The 22,746-nt window shown below is 42.1% G+C and overlaps 1 protein-coding gene across 1 annotated transcript in view; it reads left to right on the top strand.

Annotated features, from left to right (window-relative positions):
- The window catches only part of srms (src-related kinase lacking C-terminal regulatory tyrosine and N-terminal myristylation sites), a 66,545-nt gene extending 57,531 nt beyond the window's left edge, over positions 1–9,014 (top strand). Inside the window, exons 7-8 of the mRNA XM_043710454.2 lie at positions 6,722–6,878; positions 6,955–9,014. Coding sequence (XP_043566389.2) covers positions 6,722–6,878; positions 6,955–7,145 — 348 coding nt within the window. The 3' untranslated portion in view covers positions 7,146–9,014. The remainder of the gene's footprint in view (positions 1–6,721; positions 6,879–6,954) is intronic.
- Positions 9,015–22,746: the final 13,732 nt, after the last annotated feature.

Here is a 22,746-nt window from a genome sequence, read left to right on the forward strand (position 1 = left end):
CGGAGCGTCGCTCCTTCATCAGGTGGTAGTGGAGGGCTCAATCCTAACACACAGAATTTATAGCAAAAATTTACAGTGTGATGTAACTGAAATTATACATTGAAAAATTGATTGTCTGTTAAGCCTTTTATCTGTTAGAATATCATGATAGTTTCACTTCTTTCATGTGTAAATCACAAAACCTTTTTTTAAAAAGTTGCATTCTTAGGTTAGCTGTTAACAATGGTGATAGCTAGACAATATGTTGAAGGTGTTGGCCCCCTGTGTTCTCTGTCTATGCCATGATGTTTAGATTGATTCTAATCTAAAAAGTGAGATAACGGAGTTTTACATGAATTCATGCAGTTTTTGAGCTCAGAGTTCTACATGAATGCATGCAGTTTTTGAGTAAAGTACAATCTAACCCTGCAAGTACAAATTCACCCCACAAAATATATGTGTGTATGTGGGTCTTTGTCTGTCTGTGTGTGTCTGTCTGGGTTGGGGGTTGTGAGTGTGAGAAAGTGTGTGTGTGTGTGCGTAGTGAGTGCAGAGTGTCTTAAGTCTGTGAAGGGGGTGCATGTGTGAGTGTGGAAGTGTGTGTGTCTGTAAGGGTGTGTGTGCGCATCTGTGTATATGTGTGTCCGTGTGTATATGTGTATAGGAGTGCCTGTGTGTGTGAGTTGTAGGATGGTGTGTGTGTATAGTGCAATGGTGGTCACCTGTAATGTGACATGAACCCAAGGTCCCAGTTGAGGCCCTCCCTATGGGTACCGAACTTAGCTATCAGCCTCTGCTTGGCCACTTTTCACTGCTGCCTGTCCCGAGGTCCGCCTTGGAGGTAGGTCACCCGAAGGTCGGAGCTCGAATGTCCTGGACCACTGAAGTATTCCCCTGTCTGTTGATTGTTGTGCGTTGCCCGTTCATCCGTTGTCGTAGCCTTTGCTTGGTTTCCCCAATGAACCATGCCTCCGGGCATCCGGTTGCAGGCAAGGGTGCCCGGAGGATTGAGCACTCCACTACCACCTGATGAAGGAGTGACGCTCCGAAAGCTAGTATGCTTCCAATTAAACCTGTTGGACTATAGCCTGGCGTTGTGTGATTTTTAACTTGTTTCACAAAAAGAATTGTAAACATAGAGCTGAGCATACAATTTGGCAAATCAGCTTGTTTAACTTAGTGGTGATTGTATCAGTGACTGAAATTTGGACTTCATAATATAAGAGTCTTGTATAATCTTGACAGACACAGATTGGGCTACATTTTATGAGATACTCTATACCTTGGCCCTTCAACTAAAATGTTGGTTGTGAGCTTACCCATGAAATAGCTAGCAGCCCAGAAGGGTGTCATAGGGTCATAGAGATGTACAGCACGGAACCAGACGCTTCAGTCCAACTCGTCCATGCCGACCAGATATTCTAAATTAATCTAGTCCCATTTGGCCCATGTCCCTCTAAACCTTTCCCATTCATATACCCATCCAGAGGCCTTTTAAATGTAATTGTACCAGCCTCCACCACTTCCTCTGGCAGCTCAATCCATACAAGCACAACCCTCTGCATGAAAAGTTGCCCCAAAGGTCCCTTTTAAATCTTTCCCCTCTCACCCTAAACCTATGCACTCTAGTTCTGGACTCCCTGACCCCAGGAAAAGACCTTATCTATTTACCCTATCCATGCCCCTCATGATTTTATAAACCTCTATAAGGTCATCCCTCTGCCTTCGAAGCTCCAGGGAAAACAGCCCTAGCCTGTTCAGCCTATCCTTACAGATCAAAGCCTCCAACCCTGGCAACATCCTTATAAGTCTTTTCTGAACCCTTTCAAGTTTCACAACATCCTTCCTATAGGAGGGAGACCAGAATTGCACACAATGTCCTGCACAGCCGCAACATGACCTCCCAACTCCTATACTCAATGTTCTGACCAATAAAGGAAAGCATACCAAACGCCTTCTTCACTATCCTATCTACCTGCGACTCCACTTTCATGGAACTATGAACCTGCACTCCACAATCTCTTCGTTCACCAACACTCCTCAGAACTTACCATTAAGTGCATGAGTCCTGCTGTGATTTGTGCTTTCCGGGTGTTAATTGTTCCGGTTTAAACGTAAGGCCCCAATCTGGGGAAGAAATCCTCCATTAAAATCTGAAGAAAGCTGGGTGCTGCCATGATGCTGTGCTAGTTTGGGGGTTCAGATTTCACTGCACTAAAGTGTGCTGTGAAGGGAAACACCTGAGAACCTCCAATGGAGGCACTTGCACATGAGGTGTCTCTCTAGTTATTAGTCATAGAGTCATAGAGATGAGATGTACAGCATGGAAACAGACCCTTCGGTCCAACCTATCTATACCGACCAGATATCCCGACCCAATCTAGTCCCATCTGCCAGCAGCTGGCCCATATCCCTCCAAATCCTTCCTATTCATATACCCATCTAAATCCCTCTTAAATGTTGCAATTGTACAGCCTCCACCACTTCCTCTGGCAGCTCATTCCATACACGTACCACCCTCTGCGTGAAAAAGTTGCCCCTTAGGTCTCTTTTACATCTTTCCCCTCTCACCCTAAACCTATGCCCTCTAGTTTTGGACTCCCCGACCCCAGGGAAAAGACTTTGTCTATTTATCCTATCCATGCCCCTCATAATTTTGTAAACCTCTATAAGGTCACCCCTCAGCCTCCGACGCTCCAGGGAAAACAGCCCCAGCCTGTTCAGCCTCTCTCTATAGCTCAAACCCTCCAAACCTGGCAACATCCTTGTAAATCTTTTCTGAACCCTTTCAAGTTTCACAACATCTTTCCGATAGGAAGGAGACCAGAATTGCACACAATATTCCAACAGTAGCCTAACCAATGTCCTGTACAGCTGCAACATCATCTCCCAACTCCTGTACTCAATACTCTGACCGATAAAGGAAAGCATACTAAACGCCTTCTTCACTATCCTATCTACCTGCGACTCCACTTTCAAGGAGCTATGAACCTGCACTCCAGGGTCTCTTTGTTCAGCGACACACCCGAGGACCTTACCATTAAGTGTATAAGTCCTGCTAAGATTTTCTTTCCCACGATGCTGCACCTCGCATTTATCTGAATTAAACTCCATCTGCCACTTCTCAGCCCATTGGCCCATTTGGTCCAGATCCTGTTGTAATCTGAGGTAACCCTCTTTGCTGTCCACTACACCTCCAATTTTGGTGTCATCTGCAAACTTACTAACTGTACCTCTTATGCTCGCATCCAAATCATTTATGTAAATGACAAAAAGTAGAGGACCCAGCACCGATCCTTGTGGCACTCCACTGGTCACAGGCCTCCAGTCTGAAAAACAACCCTCCACAACCAGCCTCTGTCTTCTACCTTTGAGTCAGTTCTGTATTCTGTTCTCCTTTTATTCCATGAGATCTAACCTTGCTAATCAGTCTCCCATGGGGAACCTTGTCGAACACCTTACTGAAGTCCATATAGATCACATCTGCTGCTCTATATTTCCCATGCACAAAGCCATGTTGACTATCCCTAATCAGTCCTTGCCTTTCCAAATACATGTACATCCTGTCCCTCAGGATTCCCTCCAACAACCTGCCCACCACCGAGGTCAGGGTCACTGGTCTATAGTTCCCTGGCTTGTCTTTACCACCCTTCTTAATCAGTGGCACCACACTTGCCAACCTTCAGTCTTCCAGCACCTCACCTGTGACTATCAATGATACAAATATCTCAGTAAGAGGCCCAGCAATCACTTCTCTAACTTCCCACAGAGTTCTTGGGTACACTTGATCAGGTCCTGGGGATTTATCCACCTTTAACCGTTTCAAGACATCCAGCACTTCCTCCTCTGTAATCTGGACATTTTGCAAGACGTCACCATCTATTTCCCTACAGTCTATATCTTCCATATCCTTTTCCACAGTAAATACTGATGCAAAATATTCATTTAATATTTCCCCCATTTTCTGTGGCTCCACACAAAGGCTGCCTTGCTGATCTTTGAGGGGCCCTATTCTCTCCCTAGTTACTCTTTTGTATTTAATATATTTGTAAAAACTCTTTGGATTCTCCTTAATTCTATTTGCCAGAGCTATCTCATGTCCCCTTTTTGCCCTCCTGATTTCCCTCTTAAGTATAATCCTACTTTCTTTATACTCTTCTAAGTATTCACTCGATCTATCCTGTCTATACCTGACATAAGCTTCCTTCTTTTTCTTAACCAAACACTCAATTTCTTTAGTCATCCAGCGTTCCCTATACCTACCAGCCTTCCCTTTCACCCTGACAGGAATATACTTTCTCTGGATTCTTGTTATCTCATTTCTGAAGGCTTCCCATTTTCCAGCCGTCCCTTTACCTGCAAACATCTGCCTCCAATCAGCTTTTGAAAGTTCTTGCCTAATACCATCAAAATTGGCCTTTCTCCAATTTAGAACTTCAACTTTTAGATCTGGTCTATCCTTTTCCATCACTATTTTGAAACGAATAGAATTATGGTCGCTGGCCCCAAAGTGCTCCCCCACTGACACCTCAGTCACCTGCCCTGCCTTATTTTCCAAGAGTAGGTCAAGTTTTGCACCTTCTCTGGTAGGTACATCACATTCTGAATCAGACAATTGTCTTGTATGCACTTAAGAAATTCCTCTCCATCTAAACCTTTAACACTATGGCAGTCCCAGTCGATGTTTGGAAAGTTAAAATCCCCTACCATAACTACTCTATTATTCTTACAGATAGCTGAGATCTCCTTGCAAGTTTGTTCCTCAATTTCCCTCTGATTATTCGGGGGTCTAAAGCACAATCCCAATAATGTGATCTTACCTTTCTTATTGCTCAGTTCCACCCAAGTAACTTCCCTGGATGTATTTCCGGGAATATCCTCCCTCAGCACAGCTGTAATGCTATCCCTTAACAAAAATGCCACTCCCCCTCCTCTCTTGCCTCCCTTTCTATCCTTCCTATAGCATTTATATCCTGGAACATTCAGCTGCCAGTCTGGCCCATCCCTGAGCCATGTTTCCGTAATTGCTATGATATCCCATGTTCCTAACCATGCCCTGAGTTCATCTGCCTTCCCTGTTAGGCCCCTTGCATTGAAATAAATGCAGTTTAATTTATTAGTCCTACCTTGTTCCTGCCTGCCCTGACTGTTTGACTCACCAGGTTAAATTAATAGCTATGGCTTATATTTTAACTGTATTCAAGAGACTTACCTCCAAAACATATAATCACTAATACAGCCTTTCTCTTGGACAGACTTAAAACAACAATTAATTTATCTGATTCTGTGTTGTGAACTTCGCCCAAACGGGTTCCTCTAAGATTAGTTGTGAAATTCACTGTTTGTTAATTTTCCCAGATGCACTCTGATGTCCAGCGACACATGAATTCAAAAACAGCAAAGGCAGCCACTGTGCAGGTTTTCTCTCTCTCTCCTGCACTGTCCTCATCATGTGCTTCCTTTGTCTGTTCTCTAAACGATACTGCTTCTGCCCAGTTTCAAACCGGGGACCTTTCGCATGTTAGGCAAACGTGATAACCACTACACTATGTAAACCTCCCTTGCTGAAAATAAGTCTTCATCACAGCCCCCGTTGAAGGAAACTGGATAAACCTCTTTTAGTTAAATTTTGAACTAAACATCTCCAAACAATACTGAACTGCCAAAGACAGTGCTAATAGAACCACCAACCTTTTGGACACAACATTTCATGATCATGAACAAGCCAAGACCATGGTAATTTGTTTTTACATTTTCCTTTGGGATTCATCCCTCAATTCTAATCTTTGTGTATGTGTATAATGTTTTATTTTCTATTGTTCATGTTTCAGTCAGCAATAAAACCCACTCTTCTTTAACTCAAAAAGACTGGACAAATTGGCTCCTTTTAAGCCATAAATTAGATTAGATTAGATTACTTACAGTGTGGAAACAGGCCCTTCGGCCCAACAAGTCCACACCGACCCGCCGAAGTGCAACCCACCCATTCCCCTACATTTACCCCTTACCTAACACTACGGGCAATTTAGCATGGCCAATTCACCTGACCTGCACATCTTTGTGACTGTGGGAGGAAACCGGAGCACCCGAAGGAAACCCACGCAGACACGGGGAGAATGAGCAAACTCCACACAGTCAGTCGCCTGAGTCGGGAATTGAACCCGGGTCTCTGGCGCTGTGAGGTAGCAGTGCTAACCACTGTGCCACCATGCCGCCCACTAATATACTTGAGCTGGAAAAGGTATCCACAAGGGAAGGGATTCCATTCAAATTAACTTTGTAGTAACCAGCCAAGAGAAGAATTAATTTTAAAAAGAGAGCCAGTGCACTCCTCATCAAGCAGGTACATAACTCTTTGAGGGCATTTCATCCAAAATGGGGATGACTGCCAGGAACTGGTCATAACACTTGTATCAAGGCAAAAAAGAGCCATTTGCCTTTCTAACTGCTTGTTTTTCCTTTGTGTCAAGTTTTTGACCTACTAGTACATGTAGATCCAAAATGTACAACTTTCACCAAGTTTTAACCCTTAGGCTAATCCATTCAAGCAGACAAATCGTACAGATCAGTGTTCCCGAGCATGGAACCTTATTTACTGACGGTCTATATTTGAAAATTGTGCACTCCTATCCTGTGATTTTCCATTTGTTTACCTTAATGTATAAATCATTGCTAATTAATTATTGTATCAAAAATAATTAAATAGTCATAATTATAACAAATTCCTTGTTTCAATGGGCAGGATGAGGTATACCATCTCCGTTCTGGGACTAAAATGCCTATAAAGTGGACAGCACCAGAGGCTGCAAACTACCAGAGATATTCAATAAAATCAGATGTATGGTCTTATGGTATTCTTCTGTATGAAATAGTGACATATGGCAAAGATCCTTATGAGCGTAAGTAAATTAAAAATTTTAAAGCATATAGCAAAGAGAACAGTGCATTTTCTTATAATTTAATTTAATTTTGCAGGAATGACAAACACAGAAGCCATGGATCAAATAAACCGTGGATATAGAATGCCTTGTCCATCAAACTGTACCCAAGATGTATATGGAATAATGCTTAGGTGCTGGAATGAGTCCGAGGAGAGCCGACCCTCATTTAGTACTCTTTTTGATGAACTGAATTCATTGTATGCTGCATATTATTACAAAAATTAAGACCAAATTCAGGACAGACCACAACAAATATTGCTGCTACTGGTGTAATGCTGGATGGAACTGTGTTTGAATCAATTCTTAAAACAATATTTTGTGGCAATGGACTTTTTAAAACTTTTGTTAAAATAGGATACATAAGTGAAATAATTGCCTCAAAACTACAGTTGGTAAAATGGGGAAAATAATTTATGGCATTGACATGATATTCTGTGCAATATTCCAACAGAGCTGTTAACAAAATGAGAAAATGCTAGCAGAGAAAGGAATGTTGTACAAATGCATTAAGTGCTTGTCAAACAGTCAGCTTAATATACTGCCAGTAAATATTAAGCACTGTAAGAAAAGTATTGACAGCTTAAAAAAAAAGATACATCTGGAATCTAAAATCTCTTTAAAGAGAATAGAATTTTAACCAACATCAATCATTGCATTGTGAAACATTTTTAAACAATCTGTTACAGAGCACAGCCTTTCTGGTACCATTAAAACATTTGTGGCTTTCATGTACCATTTCTAGTTCCTTAAAGTTATATTAGGTTAGAAATTACTCTTAACATTAACGAGCAATCTATTTGTGTTTTTCCTTTGTCGGATATTTTAGCACAGATGGTATTCTGTTTGTTAAAATAAAACAAATCAGCATTTCTGTTCAAATAGAGAACAAAAGATTGTCATCCAAACTGTAACTTCCAAGCCTTAATGACCTTTACAAAATACCATGCAAGAACTGTAAAAATCTTTACATTGGACAATCAAGCAGGAAACTTGACCTTTGCGAAAAACCATGCAAGAACTGTAAAAAACACATCGGATAAACAAGCAGGAAACTTGCCACCAGATACACAAACACCAATTAGCCACCAAAAGATACAAACCACTATTACTAGTTTCCATACGTATAAACAAAGAAGGACACCACTTTGACTGGGACAACACACACATCCTAGGACAGGCAAAACAAAGACACGTACGAGAATTCTTGGGAGGCATGACATTCTAACCAGAACTCCATCAATAAGCACATCGATTTAGATCCTATCTACCTTCCCTTTAAAAAAAGAACCAGAAATGACATCATGCACCTTAAGAAACCAAGACCTAGATATGGAGAGGCAGGATGTACCACGAGCGCTTCACTGGAGACTCTCACTGAGCTAACTTACATATTGACCTGAAAATATTTTTACTTCTTTATTTGAATGTAGCAATACTGTTGTAGGCATCAAACAAGCTTAAATATTGACTTCATGTCACTTTTTAGCAATATTCAAAAAGCCTCTTTCATTGCAGCCAATTCAATCAGCGAACGGGTATGCAAATTCCAGGCAGGTCTACATTTTTGGGGGCCTGCTAAAGGTAGCTTAAGACTTGTAAACCATTTCAAAAGAAGAAAATTAAGAATCCACTAAAACATTTGCTTTCTATACTGCATTCTTTTTCTTTTGCATGTATTTACACACATGTAACTGACAGAGCGAATATTCCTTCTTCATAATTTCAGATAGACCAAACTCTTATAAATAGACCGTCAAGAGTGAATTCTATACTCTGCTCCCAGCTTGGAGCCTCATTTATCAAGGGTATCGGTTCAAGAAAGAGCTGAAACACAACAGAGAAAATTCTACATTTAGCACATTTCTGTGGCAGGAGCAGCATTTTACAAAATACTAACTTTCCATGCACAGTCTTAGCCTAATTTTATACAAGAGTATTTAAGCACTTCCTTCATTGACTGAGAGTAGGAGAGTAGTGTGCTGAAAATCAATGTACTAAATATAGTGTCCCATTCCCAATACACTCCGCGCCTTTGCATAACCATGGTTGTGGGATTAGATCAAACAGCTCCCTGAACTCACTCTACCATTCAACATCATGTTAGGGAACTGGAGCTGGAGTTGGATGAACTTCGGATCATTCGGGAGGCAGAGGGGGTCATAGATCAGAGTTATAGGGAAGTAGTAACTCCAAAGATGGCAGATAGATGGGTTACAGTGAGGGGGACTGGGAGGAAGCAGCCAGTGCAGGGACCTCCTGCGGCCATTCCCCTCAAGAACAAGTATACCGTTTTGGATACTTGTGGGGGGGATGACTTACCAGGGGTAAGTAACGGGGCTCAGGTCTCTGGCACGGAGCCTGTCCCCGTTACTCAGAAGGGAAGGGTGAAGAAGAGCAGAGCAGTAGTAATTGGGGACTCGACAGTTCGTGGCACAGATAGGCGGTTTTGTGGGAACGAGAGAGACTCACGTTTGGTATGTTGCCTCCCAGGTGCAAGGGTACGTGATGTCTCTGATCGTGTTTTCCGGGTCCTGGAGGGGGAGGGGGAGCAACCCGAAGTCGTGGTCCACATTGGCACCAACGACATAGGTAGGAGGAGTGCTGAGGATGTTAGACAGGCTTTCAGGGAGCTAGGTTGGAAGCTCGGAGTTAGAACAAACAGAGTTGTTGTCTCTGGTTTGTTACCCGTGCCACGTGATAGAGATTCGAGGAATAGGGAGAGAGAACAATTAAATGCGTGGCTTCAGGGATGGTGCAGGAGGGAGGGGTTCCAGTTTTTGGATAACTGGGGTTCTTTCTGGGGACGGTGGGACCTCTATAAACAGGATGGTCTACACCTGAACCTGAGGGGAACCAGTATCCTTGGGGGGAGGTTTGCTAGTGCTCTTGGGGGGGGTTTAAACTAACTCGGCAGGGGCATGGGAACCCAGATTGTAGCTTCAGGGTGCAGGGCCTGGAGTGTAGGGAGGTGAGGAACATGGCATCAATTTCCAAGGAGGGTGCCTGTAAACAGGGAAGTGGCTTGAAGTGTGTACACTTCAATGCAAGAAGTATACGAAATAAGGTAGGTGAACTTGCAGCGTTGGTTGGTACCTGGGACTTCGATGTTGTGGCTATTACGGAGACATGGCTAGAACAGGGACAGGATTGGCTGTTGCAGGTTCCGCGATTTAAATGTTTTAGTAGGGTCAGAGGTGGGGGTAAAAGAGGGGGAGGTGTGGCATTGCTTGTCAAAGATAGTATTACAGCGGTGGAAAGGACAATGGATGAGGACTTGCCATCTGAGGTAGTTTGGGCTGAGGTTAGGAATAGGAAAGGTGAGGTCACCCTGTTAGGAGTCTTTTACAGGCCTCCTAATAGTCCTAGAATCATTGAAGAAAGGATTGGGAAGGTGATTCAGGAGATGAGTGACAGTAATAGGGTGGTTGTTATGGGGGACTTTAACTTTCCTGATATTGATTGGGAAAGCTATAGCTCAAGTTCGTTAGATGGGTCAGTGTTTGTTCAATGTGTGCAGGAGAGTTTCCTGACACAATATGTAGACAGGCCAACAAGAGGTGAGGCCATACTGGATTTGGTTCTGGGTAACGAACCAGGCCAGGTGTTAGAATTAGAGGTAGGTGAGCACTTTGGGGATAGTGACCATAATTCGGTGATTTTTACACTCGTGATGGAGAGGGATAAGTGTGTACTACAGGGCAAGAATTATAGCTGGGGTAAGGGAAATTATGATGCGGTGAGGCATGACTTAGGATGTGTGGCTTGGAAAAGTAGACTCCAAGGCAAGAGTGTAAATGATATGTGGAACTTGTTCAAGGGGCAACTATTGAGTGTCCTTGATAATTATGTACCTGTCAGGCAGGAAGGAAAGGGTCGTGCAAGGGAGCCGTGGTTTAATAAGGAATTGGAATCCCTTGTTAAATGGAAGAGGGCGGCCTATCTCAAGATGAGACGTGAAGGTTCAATTGGGGCGATTGAGAGTTATAGGGTAGCCAGGAAGGACCTGAAGAGAGAGCTAAAAGCAGCAAGGAGGGGACATGAAAAGTCCTTAGTCGATAGGATTAGGGAAAACCCTAAGGCTTTCTATAGGTATGTTAGGAATAAAAGAATGACTAGGGTAGGAATAGGTCCAGTCAAGGATAGTAGGGGGAAGTTGCGCGTGGAGGCGGAAGAGATTGGGGAGACACTGAATGAATACTTTTCTTCAGTATTTACTCAGGAACAGGGCATTGTTGTCGATGAGAATACTGAGTCACAAATAAGTAGAATGGATGGCTTTGAGGTATGTAGAGAAGAGGTGTTGGAAATCCTGGAAAAGGTGAAAATAGATAAGTCCCCTGGGCCTGATGGCATTTATCCTAGGATTCTCTGGGAAGCAAGGGAGGAGATTGCAGAGCCATTGGCCTTGATTTTTATGTCCTCTTTGTCTACAGGAGTAGTCCCAGAAGACTGGAGGATAGCAAATGTGGTTCCCTTGTTCAAAAAGGGGAGTAGGGATAGCCCTAGTAACTATAGGCCGGTGAGTCTCACTTCTGTTGTGGGCAAAGTCTTAGAGAGAATTGTAAGGGATAGGATTTATGCACATCTGGATAGGAATAATTTGATCAAGGATAGTCAGCATGGTTTTGTGAAGGGCAGGTCGTGCCTCACAAACCTTATTGAATTCTTTGAAAAGGTGACGAAGGAAGTTGATGAGGGGAAAGCGGTAGATGTGGTATATATGGATTTTAGTAAGGCGTTTGATAAGGTTCCCCATGGTAGGCTACTGCAGAAAATACGGAGATATGGCATTGAGGGTGAGTTGGAGGTTTGGATTAGGAATTGGCTGGATGGAAGAAGACAGAGGGTAGTAGTTGATGGCAAAGTTTCTTCATGGAGTGCCGTCACTAGCGGTGTTCCGCAAGGATCTGTTTTGGGACCATTGCTGTTTGTCATTTTTATAAATGACCTGGAAGAGGGGTTAGAAGGTTGGGTGAGCAAGTTTGCGGATGATACGAAAGTCGGAGGAGTTGTTGACAGTGAGGAAGCATGTGGCAGGTTACAGCAGGATATAGAGAAGCTGCAGAGCTGGGCAGAAAGGTGGCAGATGGAATTCAATGTAGCTAAGTGCGAGGTGATTCACTTTGGGAAGAATAACAAAAAGATGGGGTACTGGGCTAATGGTCGGATACTTGGTAGTGTGGATGAGCAGAGGGATCTTGGTGTCCATGTACACAGATCTCTGAAAGTTGCCACCCAGGTAAATAGTGCGGTGAGGAAGGCATATGGCGTACTGGCTTTTATTGGTAGAGGAATTGAGTTCCGGAGTCCTGAGGTCATGATGCAGTTGTATAAGACTCTGGTACGGCCGCATCTGGAATATTGTGTGCAGTTTTGGTCGCCATACTATAGGAAGGATGTGGAGGCATTGGAACGGGTGCAGAGGAGGTTTACCAGGATGTTGCCTGGTATGGAAGGAAAATCGTATGAGGAAAGACTGAGGCACTTGGGGCTGTTTTCACTAGAGAAAAGAAGGTTTAGGGGTGACTTGATTGAGGTGTACAAGATGATTAGGGGGTTAGATAGGGTCGACAGTATGAACCTTTTCCCGCGTATGGAGTCGGGTATTACAAGGGGGCATAGCTTTAAATTAAGGGGGGGTAGATATAGGACTGATGTTAGGGGTAGGTTCTTCACTCAGCGAGTCGTTAGTTCATGGAATGCCCTGCCAGTAACAGTGGTGGACTCTCCCTCTTTATGGGCATTTAAGAGGGCATTGGATAGGTATATGGAGGATAGTGGGTTAGTGTAGTTTAGGTGGGCTTGGATCGGCGCAACATCGAGGGCCCAAGGGCCTGTACTGCGCTGTATTCTTCTATGTTCTATGTTCTATGTTCTATCATGGTGGATCTACCTCATTGTTTTAGGTGTGCAGCTCATTATGACGCACAAAGATGTACATAGAATCTCAGGGCAACTTTCATATAGGAAGACTGGTATTTGCATCACCCCGACTCTCCATTTATTAGTATTTGGCACAGAGTATCCTTTAATTACCTTTGGGCAGCACGGTGGCACAGTGGTTCGCACTGCTGCCTCACAGCGCCAGAGACCCGGGTTCAATTCCCGCCTCAAGCGACTGACTGTGTGGAGTTTGCACGTTCTCCCCGTGTCTGCGTGGGTTTCCTCCAGGTGCTCCGGTTTCCTCCCACAGTCCAAAGATGTGCCGGTAAGGTGAATTGGCCATGCTAAATTGCCCGTAGTGTTAGGTAAGGGGTAAATGTAGGGGTCTGGGTGGGTTGCGCTTCGGCAGGTCGGTGTGGACTTGTTGGGCTGAAGGGCCTGTTTCCACACTGTAATATAATCTAAGTAGCTCCTGAATGGATTCCTGCAAACCACACTGGAAATATATTGATGAGTATTCAGAATGTTTTTATTTTGCAAAAATTAGGAAGACCACTCTGGACCTTTCAATGCTCCACCCCTGATTAGTTGCCTTCTCTTACTTCGCTTTGACTTATATCTCAACTCTCGCTGTTGGGTTTTCCTCCCCCAGCAGTCGATTGATTGGTCAGCTGTCTTTGAATGCTGGTTCCATGTTCAATTATCAGAGGCAAACAAAGCGTGATCACTAACTAGATTGGGCCCCCCCATTGGGTATACCAAGTGATTATTTACATAGATGGTATGTACTCCAACAAAATCTGTAATCTCATGGCCTGGAATATCCCCCAATCAACCATTACCATAAAGCTGTGGCAAGTAACTAACCTCCTGACTTCCGAAAGCCTGTCCACCATCTACCAGGCACAAGTCAGGAGAGTGATAGAATACTCCCCACTTGCCTGGATGAGTGCAGCCCCAACAATGCTCAAGAAGTTTGACATCATCCAGGACAAAGCAGTCCACTTAACTGGTACCTACAAGATGCACCTCAAAATTTCACCAAAGATCCTCAGACAGCACCTTCCAAACTCATGACTATTTCCATCTAGAAGGTCAAGGACAGCACATACACATGGGAATACCAACACCTTCAAGTTCCCCTCCAAACTACTCACCATCCTGACTTGGAATTATATCACCATTCCTTCCCTATCACTGGGTCAAAATCCTGGAATTCCCTCCCTAATGGCATTGTAGGTCAACCCACAGCAAGTCGACAGCAGCGGTTCAGGAAGGCAGCTCACCACCACCTTCTCAATGGCAACTAGAGCCTGGCAATAAATGCTGGCCTAATCAGAGACACACATATCCCACAAAAAAAAAGATTTTTTTTTAAATGCCCAGTGCCTATCAAAAGTGAAAATGGGACCCAATATTATGGTATTTCTACCTTTGCCAATGGCACTTCTCAGACCATCACAATAGATTTTATTGCAAGTCACTCCTTGCTTAGATTACTTACTTCTTTTCCACTTATTTCTCCTTTAAGAATCCTTATTCTACCTCTCTCCCCTTCCACTTAATATCCTCCTTTCTGCTATGCATCTAACTTTCCAAATTAAGAAACCTCCTTAGGCACGAACAAGTCTCTCCCGGTCAAACCAGATTATTCACAACCTTTAAAATAAACATCTGACCACATATGGATGGCATGACTAAGATCATCTGCTTCCTCCTCTTATATTTCCTGATTGTCTCAATTTATCAGCTACAGAAACCTTCCCAAGGCCCTTGTTACCTATGGATTTGACTATTCTTCTGCACTCCAGGCTAAACTCTTGCACTTCTTAAAATCGAGGCCATTTGACACACTATTACATGTATCCTATGTTGAACCAAGCCCAGTTATTCATCAGTCATGTGCTTGCTGACCTATATTGACTCCCAGTTAAGCAAAGCCTATATTTACAATTGCTTTTCCTTGTTTTCCTTTCTCCCCATAGCCTCAATGTTCCCAATCTCTGCTCCTCCATCTCTGAAATCTCACATATCCGCACTTTTCCAATTCCAATCTCTTAAGTATCCTCAGTTTTAATCTCTGACCAATACCAGGTGTATTCAGCTTTTGGGCTCCAAACTCTGGAATTCAGTCCCTAGACCTCTTGTCTTTCCTCCTTTGCTAATCTTCTTAAAACACATTCCTTGGGCAAGCTATTGGTCGTCTACCCTAATAACACCTTATCTCCCTAAGATGAGAGCCAAATATTATTTGATAACACTTCTGTGAAGAATTTTTGAGCAGTCTATGGCATTAAAAGTATGATATGCATTCAACTTGTGTTTGTGAAGGATTAGGGATCTGTCTTATTCCAAATTGTGCCAAGCATCATTTCAAAGTGAATTTGTGCTATGCAAATACAAAAGAAAAGTTGTTAGATCACAGTAACTAAAGAGAACATTCAGTGTGTAAGACTGTCCAAATTTGTTCCTGATTACATTCAGAAATTCTATACTTCACTTACAAGGCACTTAGTGTGATCTATGATGTCCGTCATCTTCATCTCAGAAATTTGCAGCCATCAAGGCTGAATCAATCATGTGAAATAATCCTGAAGCACATGAGGTAATTGCTTAATTACTAGTAGGAGGTTATTTTAAGTAGTTGGGAACAACATAATGGAGAGCAACTGCTTTGCTGAACAATATTGTGTTATTTTACAAATATCAATAAAACATTGTATGGGTTCAATATGAGTTTTTTATAGCAGGCTGCCATTTAGATGATTATGAAAGCATTATATTCTTGTAAAATATTATAAAAATGACATTAAATTCGTACTTCATTTGAAATGGTAAAATAAACATGTCATTGCATTTGTTATTCCTTTCCAGTGTTTGAGTTCCTGGCAGGGAGTCTCACTTGGTGTTGCAGAAATGGGGTCTTGCCTCCGATTCCTGAAATTTCATATGAAACTTGGTAAAAACAATCTTCTCCTCTGCCCGAGGCCTCTACAAATTCTTTCACCATAAAAATAACCTAATTTGCTACTTTTACAGCCAACCAATTGTAGGTTGAAAGGAGAAACAGATTACAAAGTATTATTGGCATTATTAGTGGGAAGGCATTTGACTTCTGTATGAGATTCCTTGATTTACTACTTTAACTAAGATATTAACTAACTTATTTTAAAATGTCTTATTAATGGGGGTAATTTTCACTCCCAAAATGGATTGGGTGAGAAGTTAATTTTTTTTTAAATTTCAAACCCACCTGCATGTTTTAAGAGACAAGATGTGAATGATTGGTGGAAAATTGATGGCCAATATGCTCTCATCAAGCCAAATGGTTGCTATCAAATGTTAATGATAAGACATCCCTTCAGTTTAATAAACTTTTCACTTTTAATGACTGTCAGTTCCTGGGTCTCATGAAACCTGAGAGTCAAAAGGAGACAAACAGGGCTGAAGTGAAAAAGCTACAGTGCTGCTTGTGGGCAAAGCAGAGCAGTTTCTTCTACCATCATCCCCCAAGCCCAACATCAAGCCCAATAAGTTCATCTGATTCCACCTCCATAATCACTGACTTGCTCTAACTACTATCTCGCTCCCCCTCTGACTGCCATCTCTTCTCTCTCCTTGATTGTCATTTTGCCCCATGCAGTCTCTCCCTCTTCCTCCTATCACCACTGATGCCCACCAACCGCAAAGTCTCCCTACTGGCTCTCTGCTGCGATGTGTCCTTGTGCTGTCGGCATTGCTACCCAGATATATAATACATGGGTTTCTCCTTCATAGCATCTTTGAGATTACTCCAAATGCATGGCTTCCTAAAAGGTTGAGGCCTTTGTTTCTGTTAAAATAGCAGACTGAGAATTATCTTTCATCCTTGTGGCATAGTGCAGGCTTGAAATTCTGAATAATTCTGCAGAACAGTTTATTAAATTAGAGATGTTATTTCTGTTTCCCACTCCACAGATGCTACCAGACCTGCTGAGTTTCTCCAACACTTCCTGTTTTTGATATTTGAAAATTTTCAGACTGCTCAATTGTAAATATCTGAATAAAGAACATAATTTTTGGACCTGTCATCAATAGATTTCTTTATTCAAGACATGTTCCCATATAATCTGATTCATTGTGATTTTTGTTGAATTTGTCAATGTATCCTGCTTCTGACTGAATTGAGAATAAATATGCAACTGAAAACCTCTTTGCAGTTACTGTCTGCCACAGAGTTGTTTGTTTTTCTTTCAATACCAGAAACATTTACTGTGGGGTCAAAAGTCATTGGGCAGAATCTCCCCAGCTGCTAAATGAGACCTGTAATAGCACACCAGTTAGTAAAATATGGCAGGAACAGAAATGTGAAATTCTTGCCATTGACAACTAAAATCCAATTTTCCAGCCAAGTGTTTAATTGAAAGAAGAGAAATTTGCGAGTGAATGCTGAGATTTGGTATATATTATGACCTATTTACATATATTTACATCTCATTAATACTTAATTCCACCTTGCTTGTATGCCATTTGCTATTTTCCCAGGCAGAGGGGAGAAACCAGACACTAACAATTGTTGATATAAGAGTCAGAGCGGGTACCTGACCGCTCCAGTTTATCACTTGTTCTTCCAGCCCTCCACCTTGGCCAGCATTCCCCAGCATGTCAGGGCACACTAAACTGGGGAGAAAAAATACCTGCTTCCTTTATCCTGCAGAGGTTGGCATCAAATACAAAGCAACTGTACCACATCAGCCTTTCTCCAACCCGTTTATAATATTGTACCACTTAAATACTGCACTTTGGAGTTCACCAATGCCTTGCTGCACAATACTGCTGCCAGACCACAATATGCCCCATCTCCTGCATTGGAGCAGGGTGCATCTCAGAACTTTTAACGCTCATTTAATTTTGGATGCTCACAACATCTCTGTTATACCTGACTATCTTTATGAACATTGCTGCCTCATTCAAAACTTACAGCCTGTCAGTTGTTCTTTCTTGCCTTGTCTTTTAAAAACACAGACATAAAGTTAGGTAACATGTCATATTTGAAGGCAATGACATCAGTTATGGGAGCTGATAGGTTCCCCTACGGCACCATATGATGTCAATGTCACACCTGCAGCATGTGCCAGCAGCTTACACAGCAGGCACATAGATAGTTGTGTTTCAAACTCTGGGGCGATTTTTGTTGCATTTCAACACTGTAGGGCTATTCATGGCTGGCAGCATTTGACCTGGTGAATGACTAAGATTTAAATATGATGCTGGTGGTGCAAATCCTGGACGATCCTGGCAGTAGTGAATACTTCCACAGTTGGTGAGCGCATGTAGGAGCATGGTACAGAAGACAGCAGCACAAAATTGCATGAAATAATTCACTAGAGTAGAAAGAGAGATACCCTCCATGGAACTCCTTGAAATTGACACCTTTACATTTTTTGATTAATTTCAAACCCATTATCATCATAAAAACAGGGTCCCAAAACTCTGTAATTGTGTAATTGCTTATTTTTCTTCTAGAGAGGATCTATGCTGGGCAGTAATGTGTATAAGACAATACAAGCAAATAAAACCTCACAACTGAAAGGTTATATTTACTTGTATTGCCTTATACATAACTGAAAGAAAGCCACATTTTAAAAAAAAATCAATGATGCCATATGACAATTATTATTCTTAAATTTTCTTCCTAAATAACAAATAGCGTCTTTAATCCTGGTCGTACGCCAAGTTATTATGGTTTGTGGAACTAAAAGTAGATTGTGAACAATGCCAGTGTCAGATAGCCAAATAACTACCAAATCTTGCTTCATATTTGTTTTGAAATAGCAACAGTTTCACTGCAATTGATATAAAACGTTTGATTGAATTAAATGTTCCTAAATTATGAAATATGCAATATGGAAAAATACCAACTGCTAAAGCTCATTCTTTGGAAACCAGGATTTATGCAATATTTTTAGATTAATATCTGGTGATTTCAGAATTCCAGCACATTAATGATTGACTAGCTGATCAGACCTGAAAGTGGAGTATTATCCCAATGAGTACTGATATGAAAGCTATATTGGATAAGCAATGACTCTAGCAGCGCAAGTTATTCATTAGTTTGGTTTTCAAACTCTTGCATGTTGAAAGCTATTATCATTTTTGTCAGCCACCAGTTCACCGAGTTAACTTGAGATCACTTTCCCAGCAGTCTTCTAGTTCTGGCCTGCAGTATTTTCAATTCTCCACCAGCCATGGCTGTGCTTTCAACTTCCTGGGTCTTATGATCTGGAATTTCCTTTCTAATGCCCTGACTGCTTTTAAGATTCTCTTTAAAATGTGTTTCTTTGACAATGCATTTGGTTACCTATGCTAATGTGGCCTTATGTCATTTTGTACCATTTTGTTTGACAATGTTCCTGCAAAGTGCCTTGAGGCATTTTACTACATTAAAGGTATGATCTAAATATATGTTTCTGGTTGTCTGGAGACACAACTCCAGTTTCCTCCTTAAAGCAATAGAAGGAATCTGCTAAGTTTCATATAGAGAAAAAGTGGATTTCCTTAGTCTGCAAAAAATTGTTCAAAATTCTAATTTTGATTGACAATTAAGGTTGTTTTGCTATTATGCGTCAGGCAGTATGGTCTGGGTGCAGTTTCTCAGTGCTGGACTTGATATAGTTTGTTGCAGTTGGGGCAGCACCGTGGCTCAGTGGTTAGCACTGCTGCCTCACAGCACCAGGGACCCAGGTTCAATTCCCGCTTCAGATGACTGTGTGGAGTTTGCACATTCTCCCCATATTTGCGTGGGTTTCCTTCGGGTGCTCTGGTTTCCTCCCACAATCCAAAGATGTGCAGGTTAGGTGAACTGGCCATGCTAAATTGCCCATAGTCAGGGATAAATATAGGGTAGGGGAATGGGTCTGGGTGCGTTACTCTTCAGGCAGTTGGTATGGACTTGTTGGGCTGAAGAGCCTGTTTTTCCAGACTGTAGAGAATCGAATCTAATCTAAAGATTCTTATTAGCTACAGTGATCTGGCCAGCTACTAAAAGCATTCACACAGTTCCAGTCATCAGGAAATACATGTAAGTATGTATGTAGATCACCAAATAAGCCCCAAGACTTAAGTATCAGCCTATGAAAGTGGACCATCATTCAGGGATGAGCTGATCATTAGCATAATGAGTTGCTAGACGAGTGAATTAAGTGACAAGACATAGAACAGACAGCTTCTGCTGTCCCTCACCTTCCTGTCTACCTGCTAGCTCCTTTGTTGTCCTTCTCCTTCTGTGGGACTGTGTCTCTGTAACTTGTTTCCAGTTCCAATCTTCTCAGTTATCTGCAATTGCAGGAACACAAGTCACAAAGCCAGAATTTGCGATAGATCATGGATTTATTTGTACAAAACATTTGCAGCCATTCTGAAGAATCCCTGATTTTAAAAGCAGATTTTTCTCTTTGCAGCCCACATTTTTTAAGGACTCAAACACAAAAAACACACAGTTTCTCACACTTAATGATCATCATTTCAAGTCATATAAAAAGAAAACTGATTCATTAATGTTCTTCATTAAATATTTGCCACTTCTTCTACAATACCTCAATACACATTGTGTGCCAAGCAAGTGACACATTATTGAATAATTGCCATTAAATTCATTAATTGGTCTGGCTCAGATGTAACTCTAGATCCATGACTGTCCTCTGAAATGGTCAGCAAGACACCTTGTTGTAGTGAACTGCTACAAAAAATAGCAACAAAAATAAAGGAAGTCATTTAGCATTATCCTAGGCATAGAACTGAACAACAAAGGCACACCCAGTAAAACCTGTAAAGCCCTTCTAGCTAACATGGTCCAAAATTGGTATTGGCTTCCCATAGGTTAGTCAAGCCTGGTACAGTTATACTCCCAGGCTCATATCTTTTAGCCAACATCACTGGTCAGCATTGCTGCATATGTCATTTTCCATGACGTTTCATAGTATTTGGTCATTATAAACAAGACAACCAGCTACAGTCCCCCTCATCCTTTCTCCCACGCACAGTATGCCCTATCAGTGCTACACGATATCACTATGTTAAATATTAAGTCTTTAGGAATAGACGGAGACCACATTACTGTACAAGCAAACATACAGAATGTTGGATAAGCTCAGTAGGTGTGGCAGCATCTCTGGAGAGAAAGTTAATGTTTCAAGTTCAATATGGCTTCTTCAGAACATTGCTCCTCAAGCCTGATTCATCACTCAATGCAATCACTTTTTCCCTCACCTTCCTGTCTACCTGCCAGCTCTTTTGATTTCCTGAGAGATCAAATCTCTGAATATATTCAAGGTTGGAATAGATAAGTGTTGAAGTATTCACGACCATTTGGGGAAAGAAATCCTAAGATTCACAACTCTTTGAAGAAATCTCTCCTCACCTCAATCCTAAACGATCAACTCCTTATTCAGAGGGTTTAGCCATCGCAACTTTCATTTTAAGAATGCACCAATAAAAGTCATGGAACACGACCATTGCTAAGGCACAGACTTCGCCATTTTCTACAACAAATGAATTATATTGGAACAACATTGTTGAGTTGGTACTTTCAGGCAAAAGGTTAAAAGGTTTTACATTGGTGCAATGCTTTTCATTACCACAGGATGTCTCAAAGTGCTTTACAGCCAATGAAGTACTTTTGAATATCGTCATTATTGCAATGCAATTTAATGCACAGCAAGGTCCCACAAACAGCAATGTGATAATGACCAGATAATCTGGAAATATCAGAGATAATTCTTTGCCATGTGATTTTTTACAGAGAGACAAAAAAACTGCAGAAGCTGGAATCCAAAGTCAACAAACAGGAGGCTGGAAGAACACAGCAAGCCAAGCAGTATAAGAGGTGGAGAAGTCAATGTTTTGGGTATAACCCATCTTTACAACTCTTCAGTCCTGTGGAAGGGTTATACCAGAAGTGTTAACTTCTCCACCTCCTGATGCTGCCTGGCTTTCTGTGTTCTTCCAGCCTCTTGTTTGTCAACATGAGATCTTTTACATCCACCAAAGTAGGCAGATGGCACCTTGCTTTAATATCTTATCATAAAGACAGCACCCCTGAGGGTGCAGCATCCCCTCAGTACTGTGCTGGAGTAGCAGCAGAACTGGCCCTCTGGTCAGAGGAATCAGGGCAACTGCCCAGGACCCTGCACTTTGGGGGAGTCTGCACCAAGATTATAGGTATCTGGGAGGAACAGGAAGCTGGACTGACAGATGAGAGTGATACTGTGCAGTCTTTCCTTTCATTTCCAGTTTGGTTAGAAGGAAGTATGGCTTCTTTAATGTAAAGATGCTTCAAGTGATTCTAAGCCTATAATTCCATGAGGATGGCAATATGATTGTCAAATCACTCAGCAGTCTGGAATGTCTTTTGCTGTAAACACAAAATTCTTGGCATTGATCACGACTGGTGAGTTTAGTTTTTAAAAGAAATGACCAGAAGAAATAAAAGGGGGGCAAGCAACTGATACTAGTGAATGGTAATCACAGCAAAGTGAAACTTGCAAACTCTGAGACTTGTGTTTAGAGAATCACGGGGGATGGAGTGGGACATAGTGTGGTCAGCCCCATTCCCTACAAATCCTTTCCCACACCACCACTCCCCACCAAATAAAAGCCTTGACTTTGTTTTTAATGAATCCGTTTGGATATGATATGACACACCTCCATGCTATCACATCCAGAGGGGAGAGTCGCCCCCCAGACCTTCAAGCCCAGAGATAGGGATGCTACCACTACACCATAAAAACTTGATCAGGTAGTGATTGTGTAGGTACTGCAGTGGGACTTAACTCTTTAACCTCGCGATTTAGCGGTGAAGCACAGCTGAGTGGAAGCTGCGATGGGGCGTAGACAGGAGCTCTGCTGTTAAACAGTGATGTGGGATTAGCTGCCACTTGTTGGGAGCTGGGAAGATTTGATAACG

The sequence above is a fragment of the Chiloscyllium plagiosum genome, unplaced genomic scaffold (genome assembly GCF_037043375.1).
Source record: "Chiloscyllium plagiosum isolate Xiang-an unplaced genomic scaffold, Cpla_swu_hap1 HiC_scaffold_15, whole genome shotgun sequence".
Taxonomy (NCBI): Eukaryota; Metazoa; Chordata; class Chondrichthyes; order Orectolobiformes; family Hemiscylliidae; genus Chiloscyllium; species Chiloscyllium plagiosum.